The sequence below is a fragment of the Microtus pennsylvanicus genome, chromosome 3 (genome assembly GCF_037038515.1).
Source record: "Microtus pennsylvanicus isolate mMicPen1 chromosome 3, mMicPen1.hap1, whole genome shotgun sequence".
Taxonomy (NCBI): domain Eukaryota; kingdom Metazoa; phylum Chordata; class Mammalia; order Rodentia; family Cricetidae; genus Microtus; species Microtus pennsylvanicus.
Window position 1 is genome coordinate 30,549,505 of NC_134581.1, and position 14,096 is coordinate 30,563,600.

The following is a 14,096-nucleotide window of genomic DNA, read 5'->3' on the forward strand; positions in this document are numbered from 1 at the left end:
GGACTCTAAAGGAGGACTTGTGACTGACACTTTCTTTTTTTAAAAAAAAAATTTATTTATTTATTAAGGATTTCTGCCTCCTCCCCGCCACCGCCTCCCATTTCCTTCCCCCTCCCCCGATCAAGTCCATATACCAAAGCTAAACCAAGACCAGGTGAATGATCCAAATAGACCTGTTAGTCGCGAAGAATTAGAAATGGTTATCAAAAATCTCCCTTCGAAAAAAAGCCCAGGACCAGATGGTTTCAATGCAGAATTCTACCAGAACTTCCAAGAAGAACTAATACCTATACTCCTTAATGCATTTCACAGAAATCCTTCAGAGAAATCTCAATAAAATCAATAAAAAAGGAAAAAAATCTCAAATTATCAAATATAATTGACAAAATATTTAAAAAGGAATGTTAGTTATTACTGTTCAGTGCCTCAGGAATTAATTAGTAAATCTATATAAGAGTGAAAAGAGCTTAGTGATTAATAAGCCATTACTTTTAATATATCACTGGAAAGCATTCAGACTCAGTCACAACTCAGGAAATAAAATACCATCTTGCAATTAGTTCTATTACATGTTTATTTAAAAGTCTAAGAACCTAAGGGGACAAGAAACCACTTAACTATAAAAAGAAGAATCTGTTTATTTTTTAGTGACATTGGTCAATTTTTTACAATCAAATTCCATTATGAGATACAAAAATTGCACGAATTACATTAAAATATGACACCACTTTATTATGATTAAGAATTTTTTCTGTTAGAGAAGTATTAATATCACAAACACTAAAGTAAGAAACACAGAGATGTAAAGTATCCTGACTTGCATTATCAATGTAAGGTAAGTGTGGGAATACAGGGCTGTGGGTGGGTAAAATGACAAGTTCATATACAAGCTCTAAACAGTATGTGCGAAATCTGGTGTATGCACAAAATATAAGATAGCACTACAAAAAATGCATACGTCTAGTCAAGATTAGAGTTGAATTTAAAATATAAGGTATTGAGTTTTTAGAAAACAATCCATATATCATATTTTATAAAAAAATTAATAGCAGCAAGTAACAATCTGTTACAAATAACCGAATAAACCAAACTTTATCATAAAAAGATTACTGTAATTGAAAGTGAAGCACCTGTTTCAAAAAGAGTGGTGGGCTAAGCCTCTTCTCTTACTCTTCATTTAATAACCTCTGAAAGGAAACATCCGTGGAAGAACACAGTCCACATGTAGACAGAAGCCAGAGTGAGAGACTCACTAGTTGGTGTATTCATACATACACCGACTGTCCTTAGTACGACCTGCCGGTCCTCCATAGTCCTCACTGATAATCGAGACAATGTGGAGGCAACATATTTACTGTGTTTTCTGATTGTTTGTGTGTAAAGAATTGTTTAACTTGAAAATCAGGTCAAGTACTGTTGAACAATGATACGATTTATACATTCAGTTTTTATAAACTGTCATTAAGACACCCTGGTCATTAGACTGATTTTGAAAACATGTCAAATGAGATACAATATGTAATCCTCGACTTCAGGATAAACATTCGGATATAAGGTGTATGTGAATGTTAAATGTGCATGTAAGAAAATGTACAAGGTACTGGGACACATATCCTGACTTTATTCTTTTTTTTATTTTTTATTTTTCGAGACAGGGTTTCTCCATAGCTTTTTTGGTTCCTGTCCTGGAACTAGCTCTTGTAGACCAGGCTGGCCTCGAACTCACAGAGATATCCCTGCCTCTGCCTCCCGAGTGCTGGGATTAAAGGCGTGCGCCATCACCGTCCGGCTCTGACTTTATTCTTGAACTTATACCGGTGAAAACAATGTTCAAACCAGAGAAATATACTTGTGAATAACTGAAGGCTGGCTGTGAGTCCAATGTACATTTCTCTAATTTTGTTTTCAACTGATGCTTGGCTTGATCCCTCTATACTGATGAACGTCGTGAAGGAGTCCTTTCAAAGTACATGAAGTCCTGAAATGGGAAAAGGATTATAGTATTTATTTAGATTGAGAAATGAGTGGCAGATAGATGGAAATAATTATACCAAGGCATTTTGTAATTTATCACAGGAACATCCTATTCCAGTAAAAGTAGACAATCGAATGAAATATTTATGAGTATGGCTAACATGTGAGAATGCAGATGGACAATAAAGCTTTTCATATTCAGCACCGACTAATTTTTAGCATTGACTGAAGGAAAACCTCGGAGTAAAATTGAGAGCGATACAACACTGAGGAGCATGATTACAGTTGACACACAAGAGGAAAAGGGCAGCTGCTTCGTAGTTACTTTATTATACTAATGATCACCGGACAGCTGTTTGGAAGTAGTGAGAAAGATAATAGGAAACAATGAGTACTGTATCCTCTGTCTGCCATCCTCCAGATATGCCCCAGCAGCCTTTACTTCGCTCAGATCGATCACTCTGTAATGACAATATTTTTCTCCCTGCTACAACCTGTAAACCCCATCAACCAGTGCCAAACCTGCACCTAGAAGTGGCACAGACAGAAGCTGGCCTAGCTTCAAAATGAATTTTCTCCTATAGAATAATACTGCTTCCCATCAGACGAAATGATGCTCTCAAGCCCACAGCAAAAGGCTTACAATGAGGAAGCAAGCGCCAAAAATCATCGCTTTCATCTTCACGTCCAGATCCAAAGGGAAGCGAATCTCGAAGTGGTCGGCGTTTCCCATTGTTGATAAAAAGCCATTCCACTTCCGGATGATACTGCCGATGTTAGAGACTCCATCTAGAGAGCTGACCTGCAATGCCAAGAGCGGGAAGTTATGATGGCTGAAAAGTATCAAGGGAAATTCCTCTGTCCTCTTCTTAGAAGCAGTTTGTGGTAGGATAATATAAAAGAAACCCACTAATGACATCATTTCAAATGAGGAATCCTAGGATGAAGTGTCCTGAAACTGTTAATTACTGACCTGGGATATACCTTAAAACCCCCAATCTAGTGACTTTTCCTCCTCCTTAAATATATCTTTTGGGGATTTTTTCAGAAGGCATGGTTTTAATTGATGATTAAATTGTTTTCTGTAGTAGAGGTTGAGAATTGGGAATTGGAAGTCACCAATCAAGAGAGCCTCTAAACAAAGCTAGGGGGCGTGTAAGACACACTGCACACCACTCAATCTCCTGTGAGCTAAGCCCAACCACTTTCAGCAGTTCTGGGTATAAGAATGGGCTTCAGCTTCTAAAAAAGGGACCCCAACATTTGACAGTAAAAATACCTCTTACCTAGCTTCTAATGTCACCTAGTAATAGAATGACCTCACACAACCTGCACCGGAAACTTGGTTTGTTGTCATTTTCTACAGTGTTCTTAATAAGTGAATGATGTTTCATTACATGGTGATATAAAATAAAAACTAGAAAGCTCTTTTGTATCATATGAAGTAAAAGAAGGAATAAATGATAATAATAGTAATTTAGTGTGTTGCAAGCCTTATCTTCTTAATAGGCTTTGAGAAAGACTCCCAAACCTCTGGGCTTTTTTTTTCCTAGCAATTTTTTTTGCCAGTCCCTGGGAAAATGCAAAACAAAAAATTGCTCTTTTTTTGAGAAAATGTTGCACTATAGCCCTGCCATTCGTTATATCCATGCCCTTATGAATTCTCTAAGTGTTGTGATTTGCTAGATTTTGCAATTAAAACCTTGACTCCGATTTTAAAAATAACTAGGGAAAAAAGACGATACATATCAAGAACAGTTATTGATCTAATTATGATGTTTACTCCCAAAAGTATTAATGTTCTAAGTGGGGAAAAAAACCCATTTTTTAAAAAGGCAATGCCATTCACATTTAGAAAATGTCAAGTAACCACAAGAAACCATGCGAAAAGGATTTGTCGTCAACTTGTGATTAACTTTTCCTTCATACCATTCACATAAATGTGAAGGTAAAAGAACATTATGAGGTTATAATGGACAAGGTAGAAGCAACATATGTATTGACCTCGAAGACAGAATCTGAACCACAGCCGTAGGTTGCACACGGCCCACGCACTCTCATCATGCAATCTCTCTCCTGATTTTGGATGCTGTAAGTGGCTCTGCATAAGTTCCAGTGTTCAGCAACAAATCCAATGGTGGCACCGGGAGGACACTGCACTTCCAGCTGCAGAGGAAATAGGAACAGACGTTATGATGTTGTATGTGCACAATGCGCACCTCTACCACGCAGGTGCACACACCTGCACATTTTCATGGTCGTTCTAGGGCAAGGGGAATTAATGCTGGGAGGGACTCATGTTTCCCCGAGGCCATTTGCAGGGTTGTATTTCCAAAAGCACTCTAAAGACATGAGCTCATGTTTTACTGTGGGGCAAAGGACAGGATTAATTATAACTGAACTGCTTGATATAGATTCCAGTTATCTAAGCCCAGTGTTCCTAACAGGGCATACAGCATTGTCTGGCTAGATTTGCGTCCTCTCCCAGTCAATTCTAAATGGTCTGAGGCAAAGAGGACCCGACATGAATCAATCATGTTGCTGTGCCATAATAAAGACCTTTGAGCAAGTGATGGCCCATGTCTTTAATCCCAGCCATTGGGAGGCAAAGGCAGGTGAGTCTCATGAGTTTGAGGTCAACTTGGCCTACAGAGGGAGTTCCAGGACAGTCAGGATATACATAGAAACCATATCTTAAAAAGTGAAAAAGAAAAAGAAAAACAACAATGTAGTAATGACCTTTGTTTCATTTAGGACTTTCATGTCTTTTCAACAAATACATTTAACATGACTAATTCAATTAAAAAATCATAAGCAGCAAAACTAAATCTCCTACATGACAACTACAGTGGGAAACAAGCACTGGGGAAATTGTGTGAAAGTGCCCCCGTTTGATGGGAATGTGTTCCAAGACATTAGTAGAGGTCTCACATAGTTCTGACCCCAATACATAACACCTTTTCCAATAAACACATGCCTATGGCCATACAACACATGTCTATAGCAATGTTTAATTTATCAATTAGCCATAGTACAGCACTAACAATCAATACTCTGTCCTATAATAGAAATTATGTGAACGTAGTCTTTCAACTGCTACTGTGTGTATGGCAGGTGCACCTTGGATATGCTGAACAAAAGAATAATTCATGATCCAGAATTTGCCATACTATTCAGCTTATGGATTGTTTATTTCTGGAAGTTGGCATTAATATTTCAGACTACATTTGTCTATAGTAACTAGAACCACAAAAAGTAAACCTGCTGGTGGAAGTGGAGCAGTTGCTATGCTGTAACAGTAAGAGCCTGTGTGTAGGGACTGACAGTAGCATTTTATTAAAGGCTCCAAAAATATTGTACACAATGCTGTTTTATTTAATTACCTGTATGTTATAGTTTTATAAAAAGCAGTCAGGAGTTGTATTTCCAGAGCCATTGTTCATATATACAAATTTGTACCTATACAAAACATTAAATTTGATAGAGCCAAAATGTTATGCCTATGAAATGAAAAAAAACCTCAGAACTGTGTAAAATCAAATTACTTTAAAAGTTAAGTTAATTCTATCTTAAATAATGCATAAATGCATAAGAGGGTGTATATTAGTGAAAAACTATGCCTTGACTAAATGACTAATATATGCCTCGCTTATTATATAACATCCTTGAATAACAAACTGCAGAGATGCAGAGCAAATTAGTGATTTCCAATAATTAATGATGGACATGAGAGAGAAAGAACAGTGAAGATATGAAGACTGTTTTTTTTTAAATTTATTTATTTATTAAGGATTTCTGCCTCCTCCCCGCCACCGCCTCCCGAGAACTGAAGACTGTTTTTATAGTTATGAAATTGTTGGGACTTCGTTATGTGGTGATAGGTAAAGGAGTCTACATAGGTGATAGGCTATGTAAGGAAAATACACCAAATGAGTATAAAACTGTCTTAATTATGACATTAGACAAAAAGTAAGTTTATAAGTTTGCAGTTCTGGTTTGCCTTAATCTATTTCTGATCTCCTTTATGGGATTAAAGGCTTTGATTTGAAAACAAAATGCTATGTACGATTATAAATGCCTGATGTATTGAGAAAAACAAGGACTGGAAAAAGTCACCTCAGATATAAAGCTCCTATTACGAAGATAATAACTGCAAAGAACAGTTGTTCTATTAAGAACAACAGAAACACTGATGATCCTCAACAGTACTATCTATAATCAGAAATTAAGTTTAGAGACTGGTGTGTACTGAAAAATCTTCAGTCTTCAAAGCAACCACTTTGTCAGAGAAGAACTGTTAATTATAATCTCAAATTTGCAGATAAATTGATAAACAGAGACTGTGATAAACAGATTAATGTTTAGGAACATAGCATACCATTTAAAATTCTTAGGTAGGCTAATTCCAGGCCTAGTCAAAAAAGTTTGCAAAGTGGTGAAATTGAGGAGAAATTATAAGACCCATGGAGGAGAAAAAAAAATCAGCAAGGAAGTTTGAGACTCTGAAAAACAATAAGAGAGAAATGATGAAAATGAAATTAGCCATCAGTCAAGTAAATAAAACACACAGTGGAAAGCATAATGACAGGCAAGACCAAGCAAAAGCATGAGTTTGAGGACTCAGGGAAATGGCAATGCAACAATACATATATGTCTGTCTATCTGTATGTATGTATGTGTGTGTGTATGTATGTATGTGTGTGTGTGTATAAAGAGAGATATGTATATTTATATATAATACTATTAAACATCATATGTATATATAAATTAACACATATGAACAAAGCTTCCAAGATTTCTGGGGTCCATGCAAAATACAAGATCTAAGAATCTCTGGTGTAGAAGAAAGGTATGTGATAAAGCCGAAATTCTAGAAATTATGGTAAACCTAGAGAAAGTCATAGCAACAAACTGGAGGCATTTAGAACCACAACAGGGATGAGCAGAAGAGAACCTTTCTATGGCATACCATAATGAAGATGCAAAAAATATAAAAGTAAGAAACAATACTAAAGCTATAAGGGAAAATGCCAAGTCACAAACAAAGGAAAAGACATGAGAAAGAATAGCATCGATGTCTTGCCATCAACCCCCAAACCAGGATATCATGAAATGAAAATAAACAGCTGTCAAACAAGATGGAAACACCCAACCAAGCTATATTTTAAATATGATAGAGAAATAAAACATTTAAAGAAAAGCACAGACTAAGACAATGAATGACAACCAAGGTAGCCCTGCAAAAAAAAAAAAATTCAAGTTTAACAGCTGCCCAACATGGGTGCTGGGAACCAAATGTAGCTTCTCTGGAATAGAAGGTACTCTTTTCTCAACTGAGATGCCCTTTCCTCAAATGATTCTAGCTTGTGCACAGTCCACAAAACCCTAGCCAGCACAACTATAAAATAATTGCAAACATTCTAGCATCAAATATTTAGTCTCTCCGTTTCATAAAATAAACAAAAGGACAGAAGACGGTCAGACAGTGGAAGTGTAATAATCGTGTAGGAGAGCTCAGTACCCCATTACCATCTTCAGGATTTCTTCTGGACTGAAAGCTACCTAAAAGCCTAAAGAACTTTACAGCTAAACTATGCCATCATTCTTTTAGTGGCATATGGAACCTTTTATAAAAAATTTTTATTTAATTTTTTTAATTTTACATACCAACAGCAGTTCCTCCTCCCTCCCCTCCTCTCATTGCCCTCTCTCTAGGCCTTCCTCCCACCCATTGCCCCATCTACTCCACAGAAAGGGTAAGGCCTCCCATGGGGACTCAGAGAAGTCTGGCATATCAAGTTGAGGAAGGACAAAGCATCCTTCCACCTTGTATTAAGACTGAGCAAGGTATCCCTCCAATAACAGTGAGATTAAAGCAGTCATTACTGTATCTCCTTACTAAAAAAAAAATCTTGGACATCCAGAGCTAAATTCAACTAAACTTTCAAGAATGAGTTAATGTCTTAAACTATTTTTCAAATTGGAAGGTAAGAGAAACAAGCAAATTAATTGAGCAAAGGTAGTATTACCCTGGTACCAAAACCAAATAAAGGCAGAACAATAGCAACAACAACAAAAACACACCACCATCAACACCACCACCAAAACCTACAGAGCAACTCTCCTACTCAACAGCCAAAAACCTATCCGTAAAATATTGGGAACTGAATTCAAGAACACAGTAAGAAGATCATACTTTGTAACACATGATCATATTTCTTGGTCCATTCCAGGGATCCAAATGGCCAAGAACATGAGATTAGATAGGCCATGGGCATGGAGGAAAATTTACCATTATTGTGTTAAAGGAACATATTGTTATAGCCACAGAGCAGAGCCTCGATCCTCATCAGAGAAGCTTCTTGCAGTAGGTGAGAATTAACATAGAGACACAACTGGCCAACATGCAGAGAGTGGGAGACTTTGGAGCACTCATTCATAAAGGGAATGTCTTCTTCAACACCTGGACCTCAAACCGTAGGATCTATTCTGAATCGAGGGTGGAAAAAGCCTGAGAACTAGAGGTAATGGCATCTTCCAGGCACAAGGACTAACGCACATGAACTTACAGAGACTGTGACACAGGCGTAGGTTATTTTTCAGTAATGCTTTCTTTTTCTGAACCTGTGTATATAAAAGGGGTCGGACCAACCATAACAAAGAACATTTGCACTGTAGGTCTAGCTCTGCCATCGGCAGGGCACTCCAGTCTGGCATTTCATCTATTTTAGGACATTTTTTGCACACGGTGTAGGCTGTGATGAGTACAGCAATCAAAAGCTCTTTCCAATTTGACACCTGGGAAATATGTGGGTACCAGTACATATCATATGACTACTGGAAGTTCCTGTAAGTACCTAATTGATCAGAAAGCAGTTGTTCACAAAACAGCCTCAAGTTGTACTTGATCCCCATCTCTCACTAGAGAAGAAAAAGGAAAAGTGTGTGTTTCTGTCCTGTGAAATAACTCAGCTTCCTTCCTCTCCACTACTCAGTTTCAGTTTTATTCTGAATGGTAGGGTCAGAAATCTCCATCCCATGTAGTATTGGAAGGAAAAGGCAGACCACACTGTAAAGGGCAGGTCAGGATGCAAGTGTCTATTCCGCTCCTGTTCTCTGACCTCTTGTCTTGCACAGGAGCAGCAGAAGCAACAGCAGGTGCATCGGAAAGGCCTCTGCATGGTCATGATCTCTCGGCCCAGGCAGTCAGTGACCCGGAGCACAAAAGGTCGTAGGTTCCGATAGGCGTTCCTCGTGTAGTCATCTGTGTCTTCAGTTACGATGTAAACCATCTGGTCTATGTTGTTCTTGATGTCATACCTATTATTAGTTTCAAATCCTGTCATCACTAAAAGTTAGAATGGAGAAAGAATCTTAAATTAGAACCAGTCAAGACAGGCCTCCCTTTGCTATTAGAAGAAGAGAAAGGAAGGGATGAAAGAAGAAAGGAAGAAAGAAAGAAGGAAGGAAGCAAGAAAGAAAGAAAGAAAGAAGGAAGAAAGGAAGAAGTATGGCTAGGAGTTACGAAAGCCAAATAGCTTTTTAAAATTTCAGGTGAAATCCAACCATGTGAGCCATGAGGGTTAAACATTTTAAGAATCTTAAACAATTGCTACGCTTAATAAGAAATTAAGTTTTCCCACATAAAGTAATGGCTAATACAGTTTTCATGGAATAAAGGAATTCAGAAAATTTTAGTAATAAAACCATTTTGAAGAATCAGACATCAGATCATGAATTGATCAGCATGTGAAACTGATGAAATGACTTGGGACATGCTCCCCGAAGATAAGAAAATAAATCCAGAAAAATCAGAGCCCTGTGTGTGCCCCAAGGGGTGTGCCCGGCTCCTACCCGAGAGTGAGTAAGCAAGCAGGTAACTGAGAAGAGCACAGCGTCACGTGAATGGGATAATTTATTCAGACTTCCATAGCAACAGCCACAGACTGGAACTCAGCGGTCTTAGACTCTTATTTCTCTTTGCCACTGACCCTAGCAGAGTGTGGGGCTCTGGCTAGCTCAGGTCACCTCTCACCTTCTTCTTGTTGTACTCTTCCAAATAAATCGAATGCAGAGAAAGAAAAATGGACACCTGGTCCGAAGGACTAGCCAGATTAGATGCAAGTCATTTCTGAATCTAAGAGATTATCAGTGTATGGAGGATTGATCGATAAAACTACATAGAAAATTCACTCTATTGCTTTTGTGAAAATAAGGTAATAGGAAATAGTCTTCTCTCTTTGAATCACTAAAAGCTCATCGACAGAAAGTAAGGCACTAAGTAAGAAGTAATACAAATTTCCATCTGATTAAAACACTGCTAATCAAAGGGTTGGAGAGATGGCTCGTAGGTTAAGAGCACTGGCTTCTGGCTGTTCTTCCAAAGGTCCTGAGTTCAATTCCCAGCAGCCAAATGGTGGGTCACAACCATCTGAATTGAGATCTGGTGCATACATGTAGATAGAACACTGTATATATAATAAATATACATATCTTTTTAAAAAAATACTGCTACTCAAAACACAATGCTAGTCAAAACACAATTATACATACCTTCTAGAGGCTCAAAATGCTGAAGCACGTGTATGCTGTCCAGCTGCGGGAACAGAGCAAAAGCAATTAGAAGACAGAAAACCAGAATTAATTTTAATCAGCAAGAGGAAAGAATGTGATGACACGGTATTAAAATCTGTCAACTAGGGGCTGGAGAGCGGGCTCAGCCTTAATAGCACCAGTTGTGTTTCCAGAGGATGTTTGTTTGGTTCCCAGAACCCACATGGTTGCTCACAACCATCTCTAACTCACATTCTAGGGACTCGGACGCACACTTCTGGTCTCCCTGGGTACCAGGATGGAAGTGGTACACAGACACATATGCAAGGAAAGCACCTATGTGCATGAAATAAAATAAAAATAATAATTAGAATGTATCAATTGATGACATATATCTCTCTGAAAATGGAATGGAATCTTAAAATGTAATCATCTGACATTATCTTATCAGCATCCAATTAGACGGATATTAACAGAGGTGTCTAAATCAGAAAAACACTTTCAGGTAGTTCCACGTTAAAAATCAGAGAGCTGACTGACATCTGGAAAAGATCTGCTTGCTACAGTGACAGCACATTGAGGAGCCAAGTATATGTAGGATCTCTGGCTGTTTCTCAGTCAGCTTGTCTGAGATGTTCACGTGGGAGCCAGTCAGGATGACTTAACATAGACTAGACTCATGTGATGCTCTTGTGGTATAGGAAAGGTGAACAAGCCAGAGTAAGCCTGAATAAGACCTCTGCTCCACATTACCTCCTGAATACCTTTCAAAGAGATTAAGTGAGTGAATTTGCATTCAGCTGCATTCACCTAATGCCAAGTTCTTGAACAAGTGCATACTTTAGTATGGATGCATGAGGGTAGCACCATGTGGGTAGGATCTGGAAAAAGGCGTCTGGAGGGAAACATTCTAAAGTAGCAGTCATGGAAAAGAAAATTAAGAGCACCTTAACTTTCTACTTTACTTCTACTTTAATGGTACTGGAATTACTCTGACGATGGACAGTTTAGTGGTTTTATCTTCTGTTACAATTCAGAACACCCCAGCAGAAGATAGACAGTCTCCTCTAGGACAGACAGATCTTAACCAACACAATTACAAATCATTTATGTCATGAGGCTATTCATAATCACTGAACCCAGAATGCTGCCTAAAATGTTACATTTCATCAAAACTCATTAAATAATGAAAGGTATGTGAGTGTAATAACAAGGAAAAGAACCAACTGGTTATGGATGAAATTGTGTGATTAGCTACAAAAGGATATAGGAGGACAGAGTCCATGTTCAACGTAAAACTTACAAATTGATAAGGGATCATTTCATACAAGATAACAAAATTAATAAGAGATTATTTCATATAAGATATCAAAATGGCTGCTATAATTGCTTGCACTTCCCTTTGTAAAATACTAAGAAATTAAAATATAGAAATAAGGATAAAAGCATTGACTATGTGGTAAAAGTGTCTACTGCAGGGCCAAGTGTTCTGCTCACTGCTGATGCTGAAGTTTCCTAGTGAGGTGCTGTGCCAGCAGGAAATAGACAAGCATGTGGGGTCACTGGCAAATACAAGGCTCTGGAAAGATTCTAAAGCTGCCGTGGGTGGAGAAGGCCTCGTGGTAGTCTTATCAAAGTAGCACATGATCTGTATGTGTCACCTCAAGCCACTTAACAGAGAAACGACACGAGTGTGTAACTAATAGTTTCCGCAGCCAGCATCTGTAGGGCATGCCTCTGTGTGTTAACAACATGACAACCATTACACGTTTATCCACCAAAATGTCTCACAACAGCGCTATAGCTTTTATTCTGGCTCTTTGATTTACATGTACAAGAAATTTGGCAGTCACTGTGCTGTATGAAGAAGACATGAATTTTGACTTGAAGCAGTATCTTATACTTAGATTTATGTGTTTTGAGGCTCAGGAATGTTAAAGAGTCTGAGATGTTGAGAAGAAGTTGTGGGTTGTACATTTTGGGACCCACCGCCTCCCCTTGTCTAGTTTTTTTCTTCTTACTCTCTTTTTCTCAATGTGAACACTTTACTTCTAAGTAAATGGTATAGCATCAGGTTAGTGACTCGCATGCTTATTTTTCTTATTTCTTTGAGAAAGTCACTTTTATTTTATCAAAAAGAACTCACGTATCCTATGAATGTGTTCTTGTACCAACTGTCTACCTGTAAATCCCCCATCATGGCTCTCGGCGAGCCAGCCTCTGTCATCAGTGACCCTATTCACTCTAGCCAATATCTTGTTTCCTCTGTTCACACCCCAGGGGTATACTTCAAAGGAAAATGTTTTTGAGGTATTACAGTACCTGAGCTAAGTATTCCAGACCAGGAGGGCAGTTGGGCATAGGAGTTGGTCCTGGCATCCACATTACTGGAGCAGGCTGATTGGTCATGGGATATCTGCCAGGCTGGTACTGAATAGGATGGGTACTACCAATAGGATAATACAAAGAGATGGCACCATGATGCTGTGGAATGTTGTATCCTGTAGGCAAGCCTGTAGGTCGAGGGGCAGCTGGTCCAGCAGGGCCTGTGTTCTCAAAAAGATGGAAATATCATGTATTATCACTTTAGTGTATTGGAAGTTATATAATTTTTATGTTAAAAAGTAACCATGCAACATGTTCTTAAAGAAAACAAGTCCTCTGTTTTCTGAGTGTGTACCTAATATATTAGCTGCATACTAAGGGAATTATTCACATATTAGTTAATTTGATTCTCTTAAAACTTGTAACATAATTATTCCCATTTAACAGATATGGAAATAAAGATTGACACACTGAGAAACAAAGTAGCCTTTCACTATATGAGGCGTCTCCTTTACTGATCATAAACGCACTTCATTGGTTTTAATGGGGTCAGAACAAGGTCTAGCACGCAATTATCATCGTCAATTTTACTAGTTATTGCAAAGGGGTCCTTACCATCTATGCTGGGTTGCCTTTGCTCAGTCACTTCTCTTTGTCCTTTCATCTAGACATCAGACTGCTTACCAACACTGATATCTCTCAGACCCAACTTCTTAAGCTCATTTCTTTATCAGGCTACCGAAAGTGGATTATTTTCAATGACAAGCTTTATCTTCCCTGACTCTAATCTTGGAACTTCAAGATGAACTGTAAATCCAGCCTGTGTTGGCCCTCTTCCTGGCCTGAGGAGCACACCCTTCAAGACTACTCCGATCATCACTCTCTTGCCATCTGTCGTAAGAGCACCAACTCCACCATAAATGGCTTCATCTTGGGACCTCTAGAAACTCCTTGGAAGACTCCACCCCACCATCCTTATTATTGGGCCCAGCAGGTAAATTTGGAGTAGGGGTAGACAATGTTCAATTCATAATACTTATCCAAAGTTATGGTGAATTCTCAATAGTCAAAAATAATCCAAAATCTAATAAACTATATCTAGGCCATCATAAATCATTCAAGGGCCCATGAACAATATTCCCCAATGTTTTTAGAGGGGTATTCAGAATAATAAAATACCATACAATAACTAATGCATAACCTCCTCTTCCATCAGGCCTGCTGAAGTCATGTTTGCTACAGAG

General features: G+C 38.3%; 1 protein-coding gene across 5 annotated transcripts in view; it reads right to left on the reverse strand.

The window, feature by feature from the left end:
- Positions 1 to 553: 553 nt before the first annotated feature.
- The window catches only part of Plscr4 (phospholipid scramblase 4), a 29,460-nt gene continuing 15,917 nt past the window's right edge, over positions 554 to 14,096 (reverse strand). For 3 of the 5 annotated variants that reach the window (XM_075964994.1, XM_075964995.1, XM_075964997.1), the window contains 6 exons: positions 12,850 to 13,073; positions 10,528 to 10,570; positions 9,096 to 9,322; positions 3,979 to 4,140; positions 2,618 to 2,776; positions 563 to 1,978 (listed from right to left, as the gene is read on the reverse strand). In XM_075964994.1, coding sequence (XP_075821109.1) covers positions 1,931 to 1,978; positions 2,618 to 2,776; positions 3,979 to 4,140; positions 9,096 to 9,322; positions 10,528 to 10,570; positions 12,850 to 13,073 — 863 coding nt within the window. In that variant the 3' untranslated portion in view covers positions 563 to 1,930. Of the gene's footprint in view, positions 1,979 to 2,617; positions 2,777 to 3,978; positions 4,141 to 9,095; positions 9,323 to 10,527; positions 10,571 to 12,849; positions 13,081 to 14,096 lie in introns of all 5 variants that reach the window. The other 2 variants (XM_075964996.1, XM_075964998.1) reach the window with 2 other exon arrangements.